The following is a 24092-nucleotide window of genomic DNA, read 5'->3' as shown; positions in this document are numbered from 1 at the left end:
GGCCACGTGGCCACAATTGACCCCTGGTGGATTAAGAGATCCAAATTGGCTGTTTGATATATGGTCGGGCCTGGTTAAGGGTGTTCCCTTCTTTCAATTCTCTCCATTTCTTTCAAGGTCAGCCATTCTCTCCTGCTGGACAGATAGGAGATGGCCTTACTACAACGGGCAGTGCTCGCACATAAGCACGTGTAATTTCGATCTTGTGTGGTCTGTGTTTTAATATTTGCATGTATGGCTGTCTCTAATTTGTCTTTTTACATGTATAAAGGGTATTTCGAAGTGATTGGATGTTGTCATCACGTGGTCAAAAAATGAAAGGATGAAAATTCCATCTTTTATTCACCTTTATGTCATTCCGAACTTGTTTGACTTTCTTTCGTCTGAAGATATTTCGAGGAATGTTTGTAACCAAACAACACTGATCCCATTGACTTCCGTTACATGGACACAAAACCACTGAGACATTTCTCAAAATGCCTTGAGCGACATGAGGGTGAATGAATGATGACAGGATTTCTAGTTGAAGGGGAACTATCCATTTAATTCAAAATCACCAAAGCTGCTGTAAAGGTCAAAATCTCTTCATTGTTCACGTCAGTCATGAAGTGTCACGGATTCCATGATGTGCAAAAAATGAATGAAAAGGGACACCCAACTTGGAGACAGTGCTTTTGAGTGGCCCGCCCTGAGTCTTTTGAACCCCACCTTCCCAAAAAACTTCATGATCGTGTTAGGAGTGTCGCACGGCACATCCTTTCACATTAAAGCATGACAATAGACAATAAAACAATAGACTTCTCGACGGGAGTGCACAGACTTCTCTATTCTTTCCTCTCTCTTTTGTTTATTGTCGTAGCTATTTGCCTCAATGCGTGCTTCACCCTGGGTGTGTGTCCATCCGATGTTCTGTAATTCGGTTTTAGAGACACCGAGCCACGAATCCAAACCGCCACTGCTCCTCCTTCAGCTGGCCTGGCGCACAAACCTTCCTGTGATGAAGGGGAAAGACAATTGATGCTTCATGAAGGTTTTTACTACTAACAACAATGAAAAGTAAATATTTTGGGTTCGTGTCACGTCCAGCACATTTCGTTGCATAGCAATTACATTACATTTGAGTATTTTAACTCGGTTTTTCGATTTATGGTCTGCTTGGTCAGAGACTAAATGATGGCGCCAAACAAGAACATTGACTGCCGATCAAATATTTTAATTTGCGATTTTACAGAGAATGTCTAAACTTTTACATCCAATTTACTCATTTGGCAAATGCTTTGATCCAAAGCAACTTATTTACTTTTTTGGTGCGTATGTGTGTTTCCTGGGATTCAAGGGGCAAAATAGACCATTGTGCTCTGCAATACTTATATACAAATTCTAATATAAATAAATAAAAATAGAAACAACAAAAAAGACATAAAAGGAAAAAAAAGAGACATGAATTTACAAAGAAACAAACAAGCTCAAATATTACAAGAGTTTTTAGTTTTGCTTTAAAAAGAGATTCTGTAGAAATTTCTCTAATAGAAAGGGGAAGGCCATTCCACAATTTGGGACCGACTATGGCAAAAGCCCGATCTCCCTTTCTTACAATGAAAGCATTGTTAATTAAAACACGTAAAGGTACAATTTATGTAATGCAAGGTTTGTGTTGTTTTCATTGATGACATTTCTTGGATGTGTTACAAGTCAATAAATTTCTCTTCCTGTCATTGCAGTTCAACATCCTGTTGGCCAGGGTCAATTCAATTCAGATGTGAAGTGAAAGGAAGACAATTATTTTAATTCCTGCTGAATTTAGAAATTTGACTTGACAACTTGCAGGTAACCTATTTCTCTTGTTTTCTTCCATATGCAAATTTAGAGACTTTTTTAAATGGTCTAATTATACAAGGTTATTTTAGTTTATTCAAATTAAAACTTTGAAAACGTTTCTGTTTATTGAAATCAAATAAAATATTGTCCAACAAAATTGGAAAAACTTAACTAAAATTGAAATGTTACCTTAAAAATAAATTGAAATATGTTTAAAGCACTCAAATGATAAAAATGAACAAAAACTATTATTTATTTAGTTTGAAATAAAACCCAAATATGAATTAATTAATATTATGCAGCAACATAAAATATAAACAAATACATTGCTAAAACTTTCCCTAAAAAACCGAAAGAACTAAAAATAAAAGCTAAATAAAAATATGAATAAAACTCAAATAAAAACTATATGAAATCTGTTCTACACTCTTAAAAAATGCGGGGTTATTTAAGGTCAGTCAAATGATTAATCGTGATTAATCGCAAATAAATACAGACCATAAAAAGTATGTATTTACATACATACATATTTTGCTAATTAGTTTTATATTTTAAAAACATAAACATATTTAAGAGAAATATAAGGATTGATCAAATATATATTAAACCATTTCAATTATTAGTAAATACATGTAAATATTTCCTAAATATATACATGCATGTGTAGGCGTTTATAATTACAAAGTTAAAATGCACAGGACACAGACAAATATTATCTAAACAAAAACTATATTCTGGATGCAATTAATTGTTTGATATTTTAAACCCAACATTGGGTCAAAAAGGGACAAACCCATCTGTTGGGATATAAATTAACTTATGCTGGGTTGTTTAAACCTATTGTTGGGGTAAATGTAAACCACTTCTAATAGAATCCAACAGTTGTCCCTTTCTGACCCAATGCTGGGTTGAAAATAATCTAGTGTAACGTTAGTATATGCGCAAGCATTTAGTTGACACTATTGTCATTGTTTTCTTTCATATGCCTATAGTTTCATGAGAGATTTCAAGTAATAAAATCTAATTCTAACATTAGCCTTTGCACAGTACGCGATTTACCTTGTACAGAATGGCAAAGCGAGAAAAAAGCTTCTGTTTTGAGCATTTTTGCAATCCTTTCCACAGCTGCCGAAGGAATTAGCATTGTAAACAATTGTTGCACTCAAAGGAAAGGACTTGACCCCCAACAAAGCGATGTGTTGTGCCAACCTCCGGTCTTCTCATTGCTTCATCTCATGAAGATGAATCTAATACTAAAATTTCATCTGTTGCGCAGGAACCGTAATTCCTCCAATGCTTATTATGATAACGGTTGTTTGTTGCCTCTGAGAAAATCGACACAATCGAAAGGCAATGTACAAGCTATCTCAAAGACCCCATATTGAAGAGTGTTTCCTCCAGAGGGAGACCTCCGCGCTGTTTCGAATGAGTGGCCTAAACAAAGGACAAGAGGTGGATAAAGGGACACAAGTGGGAGCCAATAGAAACCAGCTTTGGATACTCTGTGAGTCAATAAGAGCTCTAGTGAACAAAGTTGAACACTCTGACACAGCCGGACATTTGACTTACGAACACCAAGGCCCATAAACTGAAGCTTCTTGTGATTCCGGATTATTCACATAATTCAGAGACCAGTCCTTGAACCAGTTGCCTTAAAATGTGTCTCGTCCTCATGATGGAAAAGAAGATCACTTGAACTATTTTATGCAAAGAATTTATAGACATCGCCTGAAAGGTAGGAGCGTTTCTGTGTGGAATGTGTGAGTCTTGCTTGAATGTGCTAAAACGTCCAACCTTTCAACATGTCAAGGAGCTGTTTAACCTGTAAAGTGATTCATTTCATTCTCACTTCTCTCTTTAAATAATACGCCACTTCGGCTGAAAGGGACATCTTTGCGATCAAACTTTTCAGACTGGCGAATGGCCAAGTAATGTTATAATGGCTAAATGAAATCACATCTTGTATTTTAACACTGAATTTGGTCTAATGAAATGATGGTGTGTTAAGAGACGTTGCCTCTCGACTTTCTCCGAGTGCTTTTGCTTCAGTACGAATTTGATTGTTCAAAAGCTTTTGATTGTCTGATTGTTCAAAATTGGTAGGTGTGCAATAGTTTATATGAATATTAAAAAGTAAATCGATATTTCAGCTTCATTCGTGTATATGATGGGTATAAAATGTCTCATTGTGACAAACATACAAGACCCTAATTTGGCGTTTTGGTTCCAGGTTATTCTTTGCATATATAAATGTGGTTATGAATGGAAATATTTTTAGGAAGGTCTCGTAGATCATTTGTGATCAGACAGAATAATGGGAGGTCTTGAAAATAAAATCCTATTTTCCAACCTACAGATGACACAACAAATCCAAAAGCACATGTAGACAGGCTTAAATGCCAGTGGAGAAAATAACCAGATATTGTTAAAAGGCATCTCTCTCTCTCTCTCTCGCTCTCCATCTGACATAAACCTCTGATCCTCCTACAATAATGTAAGTCACATTTCCATTTTGGAGGGCATGTTCGCTTTAAAAGCCTCCTGCTGTGGCTTTACAAAATACTGTGCTCAGGTCTGCTGCAAGGTTTTATACGTAAAGGCTCCGAGAGTCCCGTACTGTCAGTGGTTCCTTTGAACGCTTTTCTGCCACACGTATGCACAATGAAATGTCAGATTTGATTCTTGATTTGGGGAGCTTTGATGTTTTTAATTTAAGTATCTGTGCAGAATATTTGATGGCCGTGAAGTTTTCCAGACATCGCTGATCCATTAAACATTGATCTTTTAGAATGCAGTCATATCATATTTTATTTATTTATTAACCCCCTTGACTCACATTGTTTCTATTTCTTTATTAAGAACTTTGTGAACACCAGGTCACCTGCACTCAGGAGCCATGCCAGGTGCTGTCGGAGGTCCCGTGGGCTACACCCCTCCTGAAGGGGGCTGGGGTTGGGCCGTGGTCACTGGCGCCTTCATTTCTATCGGATTCTCCTACGCCTTCCCAAAGTCCATCACCGTGTTCTTCAAGGAAATAGAGACGATCTTCGAATGCTCCAGCAGTCAAGTGTCCTGGATCTCCTCTATCATGCTTGCTGTCATGTACGGAGGAGGTAAGCAGTGACTTCCTGTTTCTAAAGGAAGATCCCATCCTTCATATCCTTTAACCAAACATACTCTGTCTCATAAAATTGATTCATTCTGCAACTCTGTTGCTTAATCACTTTTAAAACAAGAGGGTTTGCCATCCATTGGAGGCAGAGGTGAGATCATGACACGGGTAATGACGATCCCGACGTGGTTTATCAATAGATGTGGCGCTTGTGAAAAGGCCCTCATTCATCTGAATGGTAGAAATAAGAGGCAACGCTAGACAAGACTCAGACATCAGCCAGTGGCTGCTTTGCTGAGAGATTGAGCTCTGAATGGGCAACTCTATCTCTCTCTGGAGTCTTTCTTCTCAGTCAGCTCTTTATTCTGCAAGTGTCAGATGTTTTCCTTGGAGAGAGATGAGGAGATGAGACGCCTAACTCGGGAGTCACAAAGACTTGTGATGACTAGCGTCAATAGCGAACCTGTCTCAGTAAGTAGAGCACCGCCGAATGACGCCATGCTGCACACGTACCTGTTTACACTGCTGAGCAAATCAAGCAAGGCTTTAAAAAATATAGACCGGCGTGAAAGAGGTTAGATTGTTCTTGACAGTATGGTGTCACATTTTTGGTTTAATAGTAATCAAAGCTATTGTTTAGATCTGTTGCAGACCAATTAGTGTGTAGTGCACACATACAACCTGTGTGTGAAGCTGTTTAAACATCCAGGCGGTAAAACAACAAGCTAATTGGCTCGTGTAATGTAGCATAGGTCAATGCTGATGTCAACTCAAAATGGCACTCATGAAATAAGTATTTCACACATCAAAACATCAAACCAGGATGATACACTGTTAAAAATAAAGTCGCTTAAAAGGTTCTTCAAAGGGATGCCATAAGAACCTTTTTTTGGTTCAACAAAGAACCATTCAGTCTAAAGTTCTTTAAAAAAACATCTCTTTCTTACCTTTTGGCTTTACATGAAGAACCTTAGAGCCTTTTGTCAAACAGAATGGTTCATTGGATGTTAGAGGTTCTATATGGAACCATTTAGACAGAAAGACGTTCTTCTATGGCAGCGTGAAGCACGTTTATCTTTAAGAGTGTAGTAATTCTTGAATTAAGCATAAATGTTGCCAGTCGAACTCTGTTTTTATTGTTTTCTCACTAAACAAACTAAATCAAAGAACAAAAACACTTTAAACTGTTTATATTCAATATCAATTAAAATTCAAAAAGTCAGTATTCGTAATATTTAGAAGTTTTCGTCGTTTTTTGCATTCAGTTTCTGAATCGACACTAAAGTATTATGATATTTTTAACAACATATACAAAATGAAACTGAACATTTCAATAACAATAAAAAATATACTATAATAACATATATAATATAAAAAAATGATGTATATGCAAAACGTTTTCATGTTCTTTCAATAAAACTGTATGTGCTATAGAATTTTCAAAATTCAGTCTGTATACTGCAAATGAACAAAAAATGCAAATCATATGAATATGACATTAAAAAATCTAAAAGAGAGAGCTTTTTAATGCAGCAAAAGTTTAAATGATCAAATTCTGTGTTGTAAAAAAGCACTTTTTATTGATTAGATATTTGCAAAAATATAAAGGGTGACTAATAATAACAAAAAAAAAATCAGTCCTGATGTAATGACGCAATCGGTCACAAGATACATGAGTACCAATACCTCACAATTACAGCTGACGTATCGCTTGGTCTGGCGGTAATTGAACCCGGAAGTTCAGAGGATGTGAAGATTCACTGCAGATGCTGCTCACTTCAGTGTCTTTTTCTCATTAAAATCGATCGTTTGCCTTCGATCGGTACACTTGGTATATACACTTGGTATATACAATACGTATATTTGCACGTATTGGAAAACCATCGTGATTGTTTTATATGCGGTGTTTTGCGTTATATTATACAGGTCCGTAGCCAGCCAGTTGAAAGGGGAGGTTCTTTTTTTCAAAAAGTGGACCTTTTTGCAGTTTTTCTCCTCCTTTTGTATTTAATTATGAGGTTCAAATACTTCATTTTGGTGACCTTTATGCACTAATTTCTGCTGGATTAGCTTGTCTGCTGGTATTTTAACCTAAAATATTTATTGCATTGTTGTCAAATTGCTTCCTCGTGTAACACTTTTGTCAGTCCATACACAGTTTAAAGCCCTCACTAACAACAGAATAGATTTAATGAACTTTACTGAAATATTAATAATAATTATTCTCATCATAATTTCTTGACTCTCTGTCAATACCTCTTTGCTATGTTTTATTATTATGATTACGCTACGGTTATATGGCTATTATATAGTAGACCAGGGGTCCCCAAACTTTTTTCTGCAAGGGCCACATAATTCTCCCTGTCTTTAATGGGGGGCCGGGTCGGTTTGTAACAGAAAATTACATGGGACCGGAGGTACTACTTGAATTATTGTGGAGATTTAGTTATGATTAGAAATGTATTTATGATGACTCCTAATGGTATAATAGTTTATTAATAGTTAATAGTTGAGTGCTACTCAAATTCAAACCATTTTCTTATGCATATTAATTAACCTTTCTCTTTCTCAACCGCTTGGCCATTTTGTCGTCTCAAATTATTAGGCAATGTGAGTAATTTAGAGAAATTTGGCTCTGAAAGCCGATATTCTGACGCTCGCTCACGGCCCTACCAGAGCAAGCTCCCGATTGGTTAACGCTGCGCGAATTTTCGCCTACGTTCAGATTTGTCAACTCACGCGAATCGCGCCGCAAGTAGGTCTATGGCGTTCCATTCGTTCCAAAATTATGACTAACCAGCACACTATGGAAAGCCGTTTGGGTCATATTTCGCCACCAACCAGACGCCTGGTTTTCAGATGACGCCTGCTTTTACGCCGTTTAAGACGTACAGACGCCGTAAATTACGGCGTTTGCACCTTAGAAACGTTGTTAATAACGGCGTTTTAAATGCAATGCGAAACGCCGTTCATTTCGCCGTTTGAACTTCCATATTACGCCGTAAATTACGGCGCTTCCGTGTAACAAAAACGCCATAAAAAACGGCGTTTTCTATAATATTAAAATCAGCCCCGCCTTTTCTACACACATCTCGTCTGCGTCTTGAATTCAATGCAATAAATAGCAGAATTTAAAAAAGTTAAGACGCGGAGTGGACGTTCAGTGAGACGTGTGTGTGCTGGTTAGTCATATTTTTGGACCGAATGGAACGCCATAGTAGGTCATCGCATCTTTGCATCTTTCATAGGCGATGCTTTTTCACGTTGCTTTGAAAAATGTATTGCGATAATTATCTCTGTCTGCGCACGCACACGCGTCCTGCATTAATAATCATATTAATTGGAAACCCAGAATTTTGTCACATGCATTGATTAAAACAATGATGACAATAATCACATGAAAAAAACAACTTCAATTCTGGACCTTAGGCAGTGAGGGGGGGTTCGTTCGAACCCCCCGAACCCCCCCTGCCTACGGGCTTGTTATAAATAAATGTTATACGTTACTTTCTCAAAATAAGTGAATGGTTTAATGTGTAATGCAAATGTAAATACAGTTAATCCTTTTTAAATTTAAAATCACACTGTCATCATTGCAAACTTAGAGCGCAATATATCATTTTAAAGACCAATTAAACCGTCATATTGAAGAAACAGAAGCAAACCGAGTACATACGGAGACGAAATAATCTCACCAAAGATGTCAGGAACTATAATTTATATAGTTTGTCATTCATTAACAACACGGATCCATACTACCTGGCCTCAGGTAGTCGAGTGCCCCCCGGCATTGTTGCCTCCAACCTCCTTGGATATTATGTGCTGTATTTGTCTTCCCACCCATAGAGTTGCTAATTCAGTGAACGGTTCAGTGATTTGAGAAAAGCGACAAATGACTTTTCTTGTCGTTTGGGTTAAGTCAAACAGGATGTGGTCTCGCAGGACAAACGTATGGGTTTATTCCAGTACAGTTAATCTTGATGGCCATGTGAGAGGCACAAGACTTTACATTTGACCCCTGCTCCTACATTGTCCCTTCTGGACCAGAAGAATTAATTCCCTACTGTAGGCGAGTGGCGATGCATAACACATGACCCAGATGATTACAGAACCAACCATGCGTGGAAAATTTCAAGTGTTTTGTTCAGAGGCCAGCGATGAACAGAACCGCATGCAATATAACCGCCCCACTGCTCACATCTATACTGGAAAAACAGAAACTGTGAGATGATTTTATGCTGAGTTGTGCACATCCGCTTTGCTTTAATCATTTGCTGTGCAGCAATATATTTCGTATATATATTTAATGTTATTCATAATAACTCACGTGCCCGCTAATACAACAGAATAGATTAGCATTGTTTTATCACGAAATGCAGGTTGCGGTTCATACTCACAGTGAGTATGAAGGTGTGTTTGGTTCCCATTTACATTCAGTCGTGTACTTGTTTGCTTGTTGTCTCACATAACTTTATTTTGATGCCCCTCCTGCCTGTTCATGAATACAGCCTCTTTGTCTCGCCAGCGAATAAGTCTGGATGCCCTCGAAGCAAATACTGTCACATAACGCTTGCTTGCTTTCTTTCCTGGCTGCATTGTTTTGGCATTTCGGTCCGGGACATCTTTCTAGAAAGACCTCTCCTGAATTAAAGCTTGTTGTTGGTGACCCGGGCAGCCCAGAGCTACTTTGCCTGAAGCAGAAAAGGTCTTGTTAAGAGAGGCTATTTACATGAATACGGTAGATTTGATCTGTCAGCAGTGGGTTTTTGTTTAATGTCACCCATGGGCTCAGTCGAAGAAATTCTAATTGAAAATCAGCCTGTGCCTTGTTCACAGTCACATTCATTTTTATGTGCGTCTGCTTTATAACCAAAACTACACAAAAGAAATAAAGTATAATAATGATACTTTTAAAAGAGCAAGGCTGGCTTTTCCACGAGCGTTTTTCCTTGATCGAAGCTCACTTATTCAACTAGTTAAAGCTGTAGTGAAGTTTATAAAAGTTCTTAACAAAAGTTTTACTTAATAGAAGTAATGAAAGTTTTCCATTGGACAAACAGTTGTGCCAGGGCTATTGATTTTTGCTGGTTGGGATTGCAGTGTTTGGGATGCAGTGTTCTTCCGAAGGACACAAAAGAAGATATTTTGTGAAATGTCTCTGGGGTTTTGTGTTGAAAGTCCACGAGGACCAATTTTGTTTAGATACCCCTAAATATATTCGTCTGTGTTCTCCATAAGAAAGAAAGTCAAACAGGTTTGGAATGACATGATGGTGAGGAAACGATTAAAGGATTTTCATTCCTAGTCAAACTGTCCTTTTCAACTTTTGGTATTATTCGTTTAAGCAGTTCAAGGTCTTTGAGCTAATGACGCTGTGCAAATTTCCGCATTTCAAATGTGTTTCTTCATACATGTTTCGAGCTGGCTTGCCCTCCCCTCTGTGTGAGGTGGATTAGAGGAGGCAAACAAGGCAGCCTATTGTACTGCGAGGTTGAAGACGTGCAGAAGCTCACCATCATTCCCCGGTTTTCACATGATTAGCAGCCTTCCTTCCTACACTCATGATAGGATTTGGGACCAGTACATTGAATGTCTAAATGCAAGCACGTATCTGGAAATACCTTTGAGATTGCTCCCATTGCTGCTGGATGGGAGTATCACAACACATAGCTTGGTGGGTCGGGGATGAAGTTTACTGTGCAAGGAAATATATTTTGAGTATCGTTTAGGAAGGTGGTTTAACATTGGTCCATCAGTATCTGCATTTAACGTCTTCGGCGAAATGGCTGTATGACGTTGGGAAACAGCAAAATCTGCAGTTTGATGAATACTGCAGTAATATGGGCTGTCAAATTTTGTTTGTGCTTCTTTATAGAGCTGCAGTGCCCTCTGGTGGTGTGGTGATATAATAACAACTTATTTATAATATAAAATATTACATGTATGTAGTTATAGATATTCCTTGAAAATATTAACTTGTGAGCTTAACTGAACTAAAACAGCGCTAATAAAATGGATTAATGTAATACACATTCCTGGCTTTGTTGTAAACAATTCATTTGCACACAGTTCTCAAGGGAATGTCAGTATAGTTTTTATCAAAACTTGAGTTTGAGTATATTTTAGAGTTTACCAGTTACTTATTCAATTAAATAGGCAACTGACATTTCTGGAACATTATTGACTACCATAGTAGGAAAAAATATTGTTTATTTTTTTGTTGTTGTTGTTCTGTTTAACATAAAATGAGATATTTTGAAGAATTTAAGAAAGCAAAGAGTTCAGGGTCACCTATGACCAATACGTCGCAGAAATGTCAGCTAACATCCTTCCAAATTTCTTTTTTTATCTCTGGTCCATACTGTACAGTCTGTTTTAGTCATTGTTATTTATACAAAAATCTTACTTAAATCATTAAATATTTACAGTTTGTAAATCCATGCTGATGTTTCTGACAGAAACATTTTTTACTTAATGACTCACATTATGTTTACATTTTTATTCATGTATGTAAAAGAGAACGTTTTCTTTAAGCAGATGCTTACACTTGTTCGATGTTTCTTCCACAGGTCCAGTTAGCAGTATTCTGGTAAATAAATATGGAAGTCGCGCCATTATGATTTTTGGAGGTTGTCTCTCAGGAACAGGACTCATTGCGGCTTCTTTCTGCAACAGCGTTGAGGGCTTATACTTCTGCATTGGTGTTGTGGGAGGTATTAGATCTAATACATTTAATACATGTTTAATGCATTATGCAATATTACAATGTTTTACTCTAATGGCACACTTTTATGTCACTTTTAAGAAACTAAATTATGTTGTTTCACAGGTCTGGGACTGGCGTTTAATCTCAACCCAGCTCTCACTATGATTGGCAAATATTTCTACAAGAGGCGACCCATAGCTAATGGTATTGCAATGGCCGGTAGTCCAGTCTTCTTATCCACTCTCGCTCCTTTGAACACGTGGTTCTTCGATCAGTTTGGCTGGAGGGGAAGTTTCTTGATCCTGGGTGGACTTCTGCTAAACTGTTGTGTAGCTGGAGCACTCATGAGGCCCATAGGTCCAAAGCCTCAAGCGGCGGTAAAAGGAGTAAACAGTAACAGCAGAGTGGCCGAACGGAAGAGCGTGATCGAGAAGATCAACAGTTTTATCGACCTGACGCTCTTCAAGCATCGTGGCTTCTTGCTGTACCTTCTGGGTAACGTGGTCATGTTCTTCGGCCTTTTCTCTCCCCTCGTGTACCTGAGCAATTACGCCAAGAGTAAAGATATTGCAAGGGATAAGGCGGCTTTTCTGCTCTCTATCTTGGCCTTTGTAGATATGGTGGCACGACCCTCTATGGGATTAGTGGCCAATACGAAATGGGTGAGACCGAGGGTGCAGTACTTCTTTGCCGCCTCTGTCTTTCTCAATGGTGTGTGTCACGTGCTTGCCCCTCTGTCGACGGACTATAAAGGGTTTGTCATTTACTCCATCTTCTTTGGCTTTGCCTATGGGTGGCTGAGCTCCGTGCTCTTTGAGACCCTAATGGATCTGGTGGGGGCTCAGCGTTTCTCCAGTGCTGTTGGGCTGGTGACCATTGTTGAATGTGGGCCTGTGCTACTTGGACCTCCTTTACTTGGTGAGTATGGAGTGTGTTGACCCACACACACCCCGACAAACTAATTGCACAAAATAAGCTAACCCTTGTATGGTGTTCGTGTTTTTGTTATTCAATATGGACAGACGTGGACCCACAGCATTATTCAGTTCTTAAAGCAAAAAAGCCTTTTTATGTATGTAATAATTCAAGTAAAAGAATGATCACATCCAAATTACAAGCAACACAGGGAGCATATGAGTAATATGATACAAATTTTACCTTTTTTGGAGGACCTGTTGACAGAAATGCAATATAATTATAACTATAACTATTTCTTTAGAGGTGTATAAAGATCTTACATAATGAATCGTTGTTTTTATCATATTAGAATGAGCTCTTTCTATCTAGAAGAAAAAAACATGAAGACATCTTCGTTCAAAGTGTCAGCCACTTTAGTGCTTTGAAAGGGAGGAGGGAGAGGAGGGAGCCATTGCAATTCGCAAACTCACCACTAGATGCCACTAGATTTCATACACGGGACCTTTACATTTTATAATACTTTAGAAGTGTTTACTTCATCCAAATAACAAGCAAGACAGGGCGCATATCTGATCAAGCATTTGTAATACATTTTTAGGAATAATATGATACATATTTCATAACATTTATGAAAACAATCCTATTATTTCATGTTTTTTTATTGATAAATCTATGATATGGATGAAAATGTATATATTTATGTCGAATAAATATACATTGTTAGTAAACATTGAAAACGAGTCCCCCTGACCAAAACACCACAAAGGGCTTAATAAAAAAGCATTTTGTTAATTCTTTTGTAATTGAGTTCAGATTTCCTAACATCATAATAATGAATAGACATGGGATATTTGTACCTTTAAAGATGAATAAGTTACACCGCAGGAACAAAAAAAGGTAAACTAGCGAAGGCAAAAAGAGATTTAAAGTAACGAGAACTTTCATTTTGGTTAAAACAAGCTCACGTGTTAGCTTTCAGTTTTGTGAAATAACAAAAAATGATCTATAAAATGTATTTCCAGATGGATTCGTAGGTTGATGAATCCCATTCACTTATTAGTTTAAATGAATCAACCTAACATTTGACCTTTATATGTGACAACTGTCTGCACTTACAGGAAAATTCAAAGACATTTACCACGACTACAAGTACACTTACATGGGCTGTGGAATAATCCTGCTGGTTGGAAGCGTGTTTCTTTTCGTGGGAATGGGCATCAACTACAGGCTTCTGCATAAAGAGGCAAGAGAAGAATCCAAGAGAGCAAATCTCCAGGGGATGGAGGATGATGGCAACAAGGACGGTGTGAACAGAGGAAAAGAGGTTTCAGGAGCATTGAAGGCACCTGATGAAAAGGAAGCTGAGGCTACTGTGTGATAGTTTCTATTCCATTCATTGATTCTGTTAAATCACTGTTGTTCATTTTGGCTAAACTTAATGTCTAGACACTCAGTGTGTGGATCTGAATACAAACATTCATCATGACAATTACTTTTTCTGAGATAATGATGCAAAACAGCCATTGCTAACATCCATAATGTTTAATCTGTATTCAAAATGTTAAGATTTTGTTTACTGTAGGATACGTTTTTACATAATGGACATGTTAGTGAATGGGGAGAAAATAATAATGCATCATTTTAAATATGTGCACGCTTCTTTATTGCCATTAAGTACAACTGTGCATTTTTAGCATGATCAGTTTCACTCGCCATTGTCTTATTCTCACATTTGTTTGGGTTTGCATACACCTATGTCTATATAAAATGGTGACAGCTATATCTGTATAGCTAAGTTCTTGTAATATAATGTAGGCCAGGGACATTTTAAATATTTATAGTTTTGCAAAACAGTAAGAATAAAAATGATTCTCGTTTTAATAGGAATTATATTGCATCAATTTTTAATTTCTCAAGAGTTTGGATCTCAGCTCTCATGATCTGTTGAGATTCAATGAACTGTTTTATTGTTGGGAGAATTAAACTTTGACCCTTTCGTTGTATCACGTGCTGTTTCAAATCATGAAATGTAGCTTTCGAGCAAATCACACTGTAAACATCTGTACGTCACTTTGAATAAACATCAGCCAAATGAACTAAAATATAAGGTAAACGTTTAAAGATATAATCAGATTGGCTTTACAAATCATTTCAACTCACGAAGTTAAATTATATTAGACGTATTTTTTAAAACACGTGAAATGTATTTGACTCGGAAAAAAACATGATTTATATAAAACACTGTTGACTCGCATAATTTTAACTAAAGCCTATTGCTTTATTGTGTTTATAAATCGATTACACATTCTCCTCAACAAAAAGTTAAATAAACTCTCCTGGCGATTTCCTAAAATGTTATTCATATTCTTCTTACCTCAATACATCGTAATTGCCTTTACGTGCTCTCGGAAATGCGATAGTTCCCACTTCAACCCGGAAATAATTTATGGAACGATGCTCGCTTAATGTCAACAGATGCGTGTAATGTGTTAATGCTACTAAGATCATTAGTTACATTAGTGTTCTAATGTTAATAAATACTTTTTATGGTTAGGCCTACTAAGTAAATTCAGACGTTACTTTGTGCTGGGAAATATCCCATCTCCGAGGTGTCTTGAACGCAGCCTAACTGGGATCAAAGAATTGCGCCTCATAATTTAAAATCGCGTCTCGCGAGATGTCAGTTGGAAACCGTTGGTCCGTCTAGTCATATAAATGGTAGTGTTGTGGACAAAAATTAACCGGTTATTTGATTAAAGGTAGAACATTTCCTCACGTGTATCTTTAATATAGTAACATAACGTTTATTTGTGTATCTTTTAAAGAGGAATAATAGGTAAAAACGGAATATTCGTTGAGAATATTTAACCTCCGCTTAGCACCGACGTAACGTTAGCACGTTTCTCAGTCAGCTAATACAGAAACAAGAGCAAGAATATTTACCTTATAGCTAAAGTAAAATCGTATATGTCTTTACAAAATATATTCAATAAGCATTTTCAAAGTACTATATATTTCGTTATTCACAGCATGCAAAAGGCATTCAACTTCAAACTGTTGGTGCCCCCAAGAGCTCTTGTAAATCAAGTGTCTGCTTTGAAGCCCAAGGAAACAGGCTTGAATGAAGAAAACAGTGTTTTCTCTCAACCAGTACAGGTCGGTGACATGTGTATTTATGCTACATTGTACTAAAATATAAAGTTATGTGCGCACTCAAATGTACATTTACATGATAACCTTTGTAGGGTTTTAACAAGTCTTCAGATATGGAGACAAGCCTTCCATCCAAAATGGTGCTTCCTACAAAAACATCAAGAACTGGTATTATATATTTTTTAAGTTAAGAGACGTGTCCTGTGATATATATAATTAAACATTGAATGCAATATGTCCAATAATCCTGACACCTTTCCTATAGAAGGTGCAAAGAAGGCTAAAGTCATACCAATGGAAAAAGAAGAGGTCAGCCGGTTATGCTTGTATATTTTTTGTTGATTTGTTTATTTGTTGATATGTAATGGGTCCTTGTGTACACATATACATTATGCTTTACATTGCATTACATTGATCACCTTCATTTTGTAATAGACTTTAAGATCCAGCCAGCTGTTTTCCAGATTGCTTGATGAAGCTGAGAAAGTCAAAATGTGGAAGGTCAGGATAGATTCTGAGATGTCACAAAAAGACAGGAGGCTTCAGGAGAACAGAAAGACTATTGAGACGCAGCGGAAAGCTATTCAAGAACTTCAGGTAATTTGGCAGTCGTGACATTGGCTGTTGCGTTCTGTGGTTGTTGATTTAATATATCCCATCCTAAAACATAAACACATTTCTGTTGACAAGTTCTCGGTTATGTCTTTATTATATTTCAGTTTGCAAACGAAAGTCTGAGCATGAAATTAGAGGATCAGCTTAATGAGAATGAAGACCTTAGGAATAAGTATGTACGCCTTGGGTGACATTTCTCGCAAAGTGATATATTTAATAGGACGTATTGTGAGTCATTTTGTGCTTGTGACTTGCAGAAGTAATGCGACGAGGAATTTGTGTAACATACTGAAGGATACCTTTGAAAGATCTGTTGAGAAAATGAGTGTGTGTAAGTGTGAAACCATAATATATAACATACATGTAATGTAGCGTGAGACATACACAAAGGTTATTGATACATTTTGCATTGTGTTTAAATAGTTGAGGCTGAACGGGAAGAAACTCATGATCTTTTCATACAGAACAGTGAGAGTATGCAGGTAACTGTAGTGTTTTTTTAGTTCTACACCCACCTTAAATGTAAAGAATATTTGACGGCACTTATTTGTTTATTTGCAGAGGATGGGGGCAGCTTTTGAAAGTCTTAGGAAGCAAGCAGAGACCGATCAGCAGGACATGTTGAAATGTGCAGATTTTTCATTTGTCTGTCTAATTATTATAAGCGCGTGCTGTATATTACACAGCAATGCTGTTTTGTTTATTTTATTTGGTATTGTACCATATGTCCTGCAGTAAGAGAATGCCTCACACAGATGGAGGGTCTTAAAATGAAGTTTGAGAGTGATTGTTTTGTCAAGGAAAAGGAGGTTGGTACCATTGCTCTGCCTGTAGAGGGCAGCATTTACTTGAATGAGTGTATGTTTGGTAATGCCGTGGCTTTGACTGTTTGTGTCCCTGATTTAACCTCTCATCTTGCTTGAATTTGTTTAGGTTGCCATGCTTCAAGAGAAAGTGTGTGAAAAAGAAAGCAGTCTTAAAGACGTTTCACTTAAACTCCAAGAAACACAGCAAAACTGTGACCTACTTAAGGAGTCTGCACGTACGTACGCAAATATTATTTGCACAAGTCCTTAATATGTCCATTTACGTATTAAGGTTTGCTTATTATGTGCTTTTCAGGGCAAAATGAGGGATTGCTTAAAAATGTAACACAGGACAGAGAGATGCTTGAGGAAAAGCTCAAAGCGACAGAGCAGTTAAATTGGGAGGTTGAGGTTTGTCTTTGTTTTAGTAAACGTTTACTTACACACCGACTTTAGTTTACTTGACAAATTAAGCCTGGTTATGTATTCTAAAACTTTTCAAAGGAAAAGCAGAAAGCATTAACTAATGAACTGGAGCAAAGCAAGGAGAACCATGCAAAGGTCCTTCAAAAGAAAGATGCTGAACTAGAGGAGCTAAACAACATCAAAGAGCAACAGTCACACCAACTTGCAGAAATGCACCTGACTGTGAAGTCTTTGCAATCCTCACTAACAACTGAAACACAGAGGTATGCCAAATATATCTATACAAGCACTAACTATAATGCTGCAAATGTCTTTTAATTCCAACCAGCTAATATGTTTTGCCCAGTTAAGTACACTATTTATCCAAGAATTACTTATTTTATCCATTTTAATAAAATTAAATGTTTTCTTTTGTCTTTACAGCATCCAAGACCTTGAGGCAAAGCTAAGCTCAGTACTGAATGAGCTCAGTGACAAAACCTCAGAATTAGGTACTATATGTTACAACTGTACAATTCAATGAATGACAACTGTACTGCTTGTATTATTCTAAAACCATTGGTTGCGGTGTCATGCAGAAAAAATCAAAGTTCAGAAAGACAGCTATGGCAAGCAAATACAGATACTTAAAGACGGACTGGTACGTGTTTTCTTCTGTTCAACCAATAGCATTCTCTGTGAATAATGTGTTTAAACCAAGTAAACATTGTTTCTGTCACAGGATGAGAAGTCAGTCTTACTCAACTCTGTAAAGGAGAAATTACAGACAAGTGAGATCGAAACTCTTCACCTTATTGCAACACTTGAAAAGAAAGCATGTCAGTTGAAGGTAGGGACTAGAGAGAAAAAATTCTTGACATTAGAAATCGGTTCTGTGTCTGATAATAAATCACCCTTCGCAGGAAGCAGTGGAGAAAAACGAATACTTGGAGGAGAACCTAATAAAGGCTAGACATGAGTTTGAAGAGTTGCAGAAAGAAGTTGTTTTGAAAGAGGTCAGAAAAGTTGTCTGTGTTTTTGCACATGGGCCTATGTAAATTGTGGGGTTTTTTTCGTAAAATGTATATTGAATTTCAAATTGAATAGAATATAATGACAATATGAAGAAGTGCCTGGATAATCTTTCATTTAGACTAAGTTAAAAGAGATAGAGGAGCTTTTGTCAGGAGCTTTGGAGAGTGGTTGTAAATCATCAACAGAAATTGAACGATTGGAGATTGATATAGAACTGCAAAGGTAAGAAAATTATAGTCTGCTTCGGTCTTGTTTTGTATAAATATAGTAGAGACCTTGTGAGACAGGGATGCCCAATCCTGCTCCTGGAAATCTACTCTCCTGCAGATTTCAGATTTAACCCAAAAACACCTGCCTGTTATTTTTCAAAGATCCTGATTAGATGGACAGTAGATTTCCAGGAGCATAATTGTTATCTTCCTGCTGTTTTATTATGAAAGTTGTATAATATTTCATGAAAAATCTATCTTATTCGCCTGTAGGAAGAAATATAAAGAGCTGAAGTCGAAGTTAAATGATCTCCAGATGCAGAAGGACACCATGCAAGAGCAAGTTGATAGTGGTGTTGTAGAGAACAAAGTCCTTCAGTCTCAGCTCATGGTTTGTAAATGGAATCAAGCTTCTTTTAATGCTATATTTGTGCATATCATAAATTAGACTTTTCTTTTGGATGCTATATCTCATGTTTTCTCTTTACAGGAAACCAAAGCAAATGAAGAAAGGGATAAAATGGAAATCGAGGGACTTGAGAAGGAGAAACAGCAGCTTCAGTAAGACTAAAGAAAACCGTAATCTTCCAGTTTGTTTTGATGTATGGCTTTATGTTTACATGGAATAATTCACATCCCAGAGTGCAGGTGGATATTTTATCTAGGAAAATTGCCGGACAGGATGAAGAGAGCAAGAATGCTCAGGAATTGTTGAAAGAGAGAGTGCGTTTACATTACGACATTTTTAAACTTTCTTGATGTATAGCAGCACATGCTAGAAGGTTTAATATTGTTATTATTTATCTTTCACAGGGCAATAACTCAAAGAAAGAACTTCAGATGAAAGACAAACAAATCAAATCACTGGAGTCAAAGGTAAAGTAATGTATTATGCTGCATATATACTGCTTTGTGATCTAAACCAAACACGTTTTACAATTTTTTCTTCTTTTTTTTAGCTAACAAACTTTAAAACAAAACTAGAGACAAAAACAAATGCTTTTGAGGAATGCCTTAAAGATGTAGGTGATCTTTTGTGACAATTGATTTGTGTTCATTTGATTTATTCCAAAAAATATTTAAGTCACATATTGTTTATTAGCCGAAAGTGCTTACATACATATAATTGCATTTCCCATAGATAAGTACTTTGAGGGATGAGTCGGATAATGCTAAGAAACTTCACAAGGAGGAGCTTCAAAAAATATGTTCTGACCTTAAAGAGAAATCAACATCTGAGGCACAACTCAACTTGGAGGTGATTTGTATTGTTAAATACATTAGCTAGCTTAAATTGTGAAGCTTGTGGCATTCATCTGTCTTTTGTTTTCCGCAGGTGGAGAAACTGAAGCAAACAGCTACGGAGGCAATGAAGAGTAAAGCAGACACAGAAACCAAATGTCAGCAGAGGATATCAGACATGGTTGCCTTGATGGAGAGACACAAGGTGCTTATCATTTTTTTATATTATGTTTTTTTAACTTGGTTTTATTTCAGTATCTTAAATGTTTTATTTCACTTGACAGCATGAGTATGACAAAATGATAGAAGAAAAAGATGCAGAGCTGAGTGACAAGCGGATGAAAGAAGCTGAAGTCAACGCAAGTAAAGCATTACTGGTAATTATTTCACCTTTTTATGACTTAACATGACAACACGCGTTGTTTGCAATGCATCTTTTTTTGTACAAAGTAAGAAATTTTGTACAAAGTATGAATTCACGCTAACCACTTTGGCCTGTGAATGTTATTTCCTTGAGACATTCAATACCAGTTTTCTCTTGCGGTTGTGTTTTTGCTATCTACTGTACACTGAATTGCTTTATATAAAATTAGTTTACTAAATAACCTATAAATTCAGGAGTTCGAGCTATCCCATTTTCAATTGGAAAACAATGAGCTGAGAGAACAACTTGAAAAGTTCAAAGAAGAGAAAGTGGTGATGAAGACCCCATCTCCAGAAAAAGATACACCTCAACAGGTATACTTAGTAATATATCATTCAAGAAACATAACATTTACAATGATTTGTTTAGCAGATGTTCTTCTTGTTATTAATTTAGAAAAACAAAAAGTATACAAGCCTATGTAATTTGTGTTTAGATCTTCGAAACCAAACTAAAGAAAGAAAGAAAAAGGATCTCTAAAACTCCAAAAGTGTCCACCTCTACAAAGGCAGTTTATTCTCATTTAAATGAGAAAGAAAATGATTCCCCATCAAGACGTACATCACCTGATCCAGTTGTAAGCTTTTACACATTTCACCTTTTCAACATTCATATTACTTCACATCTAGCATCTAACAGTTTTAGCTTTTGATGTTAGGGAGCTGTCAACGAATTCCACAAAAGCCCATTTTGGAGACTGAGCACAAAATATGGAACAACACCTCAAATAAAGGTATGGGAACTGAACTGTTTGCAATATTCTTCATTTATCTTAAGCGTTTACAATAACCCATTCATTTTCTGCTCTAGTCATTCAGAATCCGCACACCACCCAGAACTGAGATTACAGGGTCTTGGAAAACAAACGTCTTGAAACTGGATCCCAAGTCAGACAGCTCAGAGAGCAATGATATACTGGTTAATATATATATATACAGTTGCATTTTATTTCCAGCGAATTCAAGTATATGCATAGATTTGTGGTTTATTTTTAACCATCTTTTTTTATGTGCAGAGTTTCTCCCCAAGACCTCTTAAAACAAAGAAACCGATGCAGCCAAAAGACCCAGTGGCAGTGAGTTCGGGCATGTTCAAAAAGGTGAACATTCAATTCAACAGAATTTTGTCAGAATTTTATGCCATTAACTTCTCGAATGTAATGTTGTCATGTTGCGCAGGTGCAGAGTTCTGGCGTGTGCAAGTCTCCAGGAACAGCTCTGAAATTGGCTGCCATAAAGAGAATGCGAGATGCTGGATGGACTAGCATTAGCAGTTCAGATAAGAAAAAGAAAAAAATAAGCGAGAAAATATTTGCTTGAAGATGTTTTGCAGCAAAAAGATTATTCTATTTCTTTAAAATGATTCTAGTTCTCAGTACACTTCATTGTGTTCATTCACGTTATTCAGTTTCATTGAAGCTGAATTTTGATATTTTGTTTATGTTCTGATTGTTTGTGTTCTTCTTTAACTGTTTTTAGCTAACTTCATTAGTCTGTTAGCTTATTCCATTCATATTTAACTTAATTTAAAATTTATTTAATAGCCTAAAACTAAATTTTTCATGTAAAAGTAACATTTTCAGTTTGTTATAAAAATAAAACTAGGCGAGTTGCTGCATTGATGTTTTAAGCCTCTTCATCATTTGCACGGAACGTCGGAAAGGTGGAGGCATCACGGTCAGGGTCTCTTTGCTGATCCTCTTTCAGAAACTCCAAGCGGAACTGAGTGGATGCGTAGGCAAATCCAGATGCGTCGGTCTGAAAGTCTTCTTCATTTTGTACTGTCATGGTGGGGTTGTAAATCTGAGGGCCATCGTAAAGTCCTCCTGAAATAACCAGCGTGTCATCTGCCCCAGCAAACTGCTCTCCTGTAAAAGAAAATGATAGTCTCATTAATGCTTTTTGTTAATCTGTAGTCAAGAATAATAATAATGAACTTAAGCCTGGATTTTACAGACTGGGTCACATTTGTTTATCATAAGTGTACTGTAGATGGACAGTGCGGCACAAGTTTTTTCTCACCTGTATCCTCGCATTGAAGACGGCGATGAGTATATTGAACCCGGGTCTGATTGCGTTTTCTATACTTGTGCATAAAGTACACCAGAACTATCAGGACTATTAAACCAAGCAGAGCACTAAATAAAACAGTCAGAGATTTCTCTGAACTACTCAGACCTGTGTAGAAACGGAGACAGAGGTTAACACATTTCCTTCTGTAATGTTATACTTTTTATAACAGGAAATGGTCACACCTACCAACTGAAGATTTACTGCTATCAGTTGAGTTGTTTTGAGTAACAGTGGTTGAAGTTTTCTCAGTTGGTTTTGTCGCTGGCGACTTGGTTGATGTAGTAAATACTGTGGTCCTGCTGTAAGAGGTGTTGTTTGGAGATGTGATGGATGTTGTACTAACATTGACTGTTCTTGTTGGTGATGAGGTGCTTGTTTTGGTTGTGTTGTAAATCTGTGTTGTTGTCGCGTTCGGCTTCACCGTTGATCCGGAGATTGTTGCATTTGTTTGTTTGGGGTCTGAAGTCGTGTTCTGGGGTCTAGTAGGGGTCATCGGTGTAGTTGAGTTTGTCAGAGAATCGTTTATTAAATGACTTGATGGTGTTGAGACATTGTCTTCAGTGTAGTTTCCTGTTCTATTCAGAGATTCAGCAGTTGCAGAAGGTGTTACGTGTGACGTGTTGGTCGTCATTGATGGTGACTCGATAATAATATGTGGAGCTGTTGTGTTTTCCGCAGCCAACGAAAACAATAATAGTTGGCCACATACCAAAAGCTGAAGAGTTAACACACCCATATCTGTTGCACAGGCTTTCGTGTCCTTTAAAAAAACATACACAGAACATTAAAGGCAAGAGATGTGCACTTTGATATAGAGCGCGACCTAATTTAGGGTGTTAATGCGTGTGTAGCATTGAGGTGGTTTCCTGCTATGCTGTTACTGAGAAGTTTCCGTTTGCCTTGTACTCTTACTGTCCTCAATTACTCAAGTCATAATTCAAATTACTAATCCTTAGAGATAATAGTGATAATAGTAATCTTTAAATGGCCCTTTAAAGAACAAATACAGAAATTTACATAAAAGATTGTGCCATGACAGTGTTTAGGTACGATCTAAAAACGTAATATTGATTGTCTAAAATGGCGCTGTCATGAAACAAAAGCCTTAGAGCCACATGGTTTTTACATAGTCTAAACAAACAGTCGTAGGCATCCCATTTCACTAGCAAGAAAAGCACCTTGTTTTGCACTGTCACAACATGTTGTCCTCTCTCTCCCCTTCTTGTTGGTTTGTTTAGTGTTAGTTTATATGAAAAAGCTAATATCAAGACATGAAAATAAGAGCAGGTTTGAACTTACCTGTGAGCTGAAGCAAACCGTGTCAGATGATACCAGGAAGTGCCTCGCTGCAGTTATTACTCCTCCCACCTGCTGTCGGCTCGAGACTGTTCCCACTCTCTAAAGAAACCCAAGCTCAATAGTCGGTTCCATGTCAGGCAAACAGGTAGAGAGGGCTGGCCTGCAAATGACTCACTTCCTTTACCGGCAGGAGGTTGTGGAGGCAGGTGCACCATGTTTAACCCTTGCATGTAATTCATTCTTGTGTGTTTTTATTGTGTATCTCTCTCTTTCACTCT

At 37.1% G+C, this 24092-nt stretch overlaps 3 protein-coding genes across 5 annotated transcripts; 2 read left to right on the top strand and 1 right to left on the bottom strand.

Moving 5' to 3' along the window:
- The first annotated feature begins 3341 nt into the window (after positions 1-3341).
- On the top strand, positions 3342-14903 carry slc16a1a (solute carrier family 16 member 1a). 3 transcript variants are annotated; one of them, XM_079459885.1, is made up of 6 exons: positions 3359-3553; positions 4175-4312; positions 4678-4931; positions 11500-11643; positions 11760-12554; positions 13673-14672. In XM_079459885.1, the coding sequence occupies exons 3-6, from the start codon at positions 4715-4717 to the stop codon at positions 13930-13932; spliced, it is 1416 nt and encodes a 471-aa protein (XP_079316011.1). In that variant the 5' UTR covers positions 3359-3553; positions 4175-4312; positions 4678-4714; the 3' UTR covers positions 13933-14672. The 3 variants fall into 3 exon arrangements, with proteins under 3 accessions (XP_079316010.1, XP_079316011.1, XP_079316012.1); XM_079459884.1 differs by lacking the exon at positions 4175-4312 and having other exon boundaries at positions 3342-3553; positions 13673-14903; XM_079459886.1 differs by lacking the exons at positions 3359-3553; positions 4175-4312 and adding an exon at positions 4380-4486 and having other exon boundaries at positions 13673-14652.
- A 336-nt stretch (positions 14904-15239) lies between these two features.
- On the top strand, positions 15240-22059 carry sycp1 (synaptonemal complex protein 1). The gene is made up of 32 exons (XM_079459881.1): positions 15240-15313; positions 15584-15710; positions 15800-15875; positions 15973-16016; positions 16143-16304; positions 16427-16494; positions 16580-16653; positions 16746-16804; positions 16884-16950; positions 17058-17131; positions 17256-17364; positions 17445-17539; positions 17633-17817; positions 17978-18045; positions 18133-18194; positions 18276-18383; positions 18457-18549; positions 18687-18790; positions 19051-19168; positions 19268-19338; positions 19419-19500; positions 19591-19653; positions 19737-19799; positions 19919-20035; positions 20114-20224; positions 20304-20396; positions 20638-20757; positions 20880-21020; positions 21102-21176; positions 21254-21361; positions 21459-21542; positions 21622-22059. The coding sequence occupies exons 2-32, from the start codon at positions 15585-15587 to the stop codon at positions 21760-21762; spliced, it is 2961 nt and encodes a 986-aa protein (XP_079316007.1). The 5' UTR covers positions 15240-15313; position 15584; the 3' UTR covers positions 21763-22059.
- Positions 19814-23953, bottom strand: LOC306896160 (uncharacterized protein). The gene is made up of 4 exons (XM_079459882.1): positions 23815-23953; positions 22702-23275; positions 22465-22620; positions 19814-22310 (listed from the first exon to the last, which is right to left on the bottom strand). Exons 2-4 carry the CDS (start codon positions 23249-23251, stop codon positions 22069-22071), a joined length of 948 nt encoding a protein of 315 aa, XP_079316008.1. The 5' UTR covers positions 23252-23275; positions 23815-23953; the 3' UTR covers positions 19814-22068.
- Positions 23954-24092: the final 139 nt, after the last annotated feature.

The sequence above is a fragment of the Barbatula barbatula genome (assembly GCF_947034865.1).
Source record: "Barbatula barbatula genome assembly, chromosome: 7".
Taxonomy (NCBI): Eukaryota; Metazoa; Chordata; class Actinopteri; order Cypriniformes; family Nemacheilidae; genus Barbatula; species Barbatula barbatula.
This window is presented reverse-complemented; position numbering and strand designations above follow the sequence as displayed.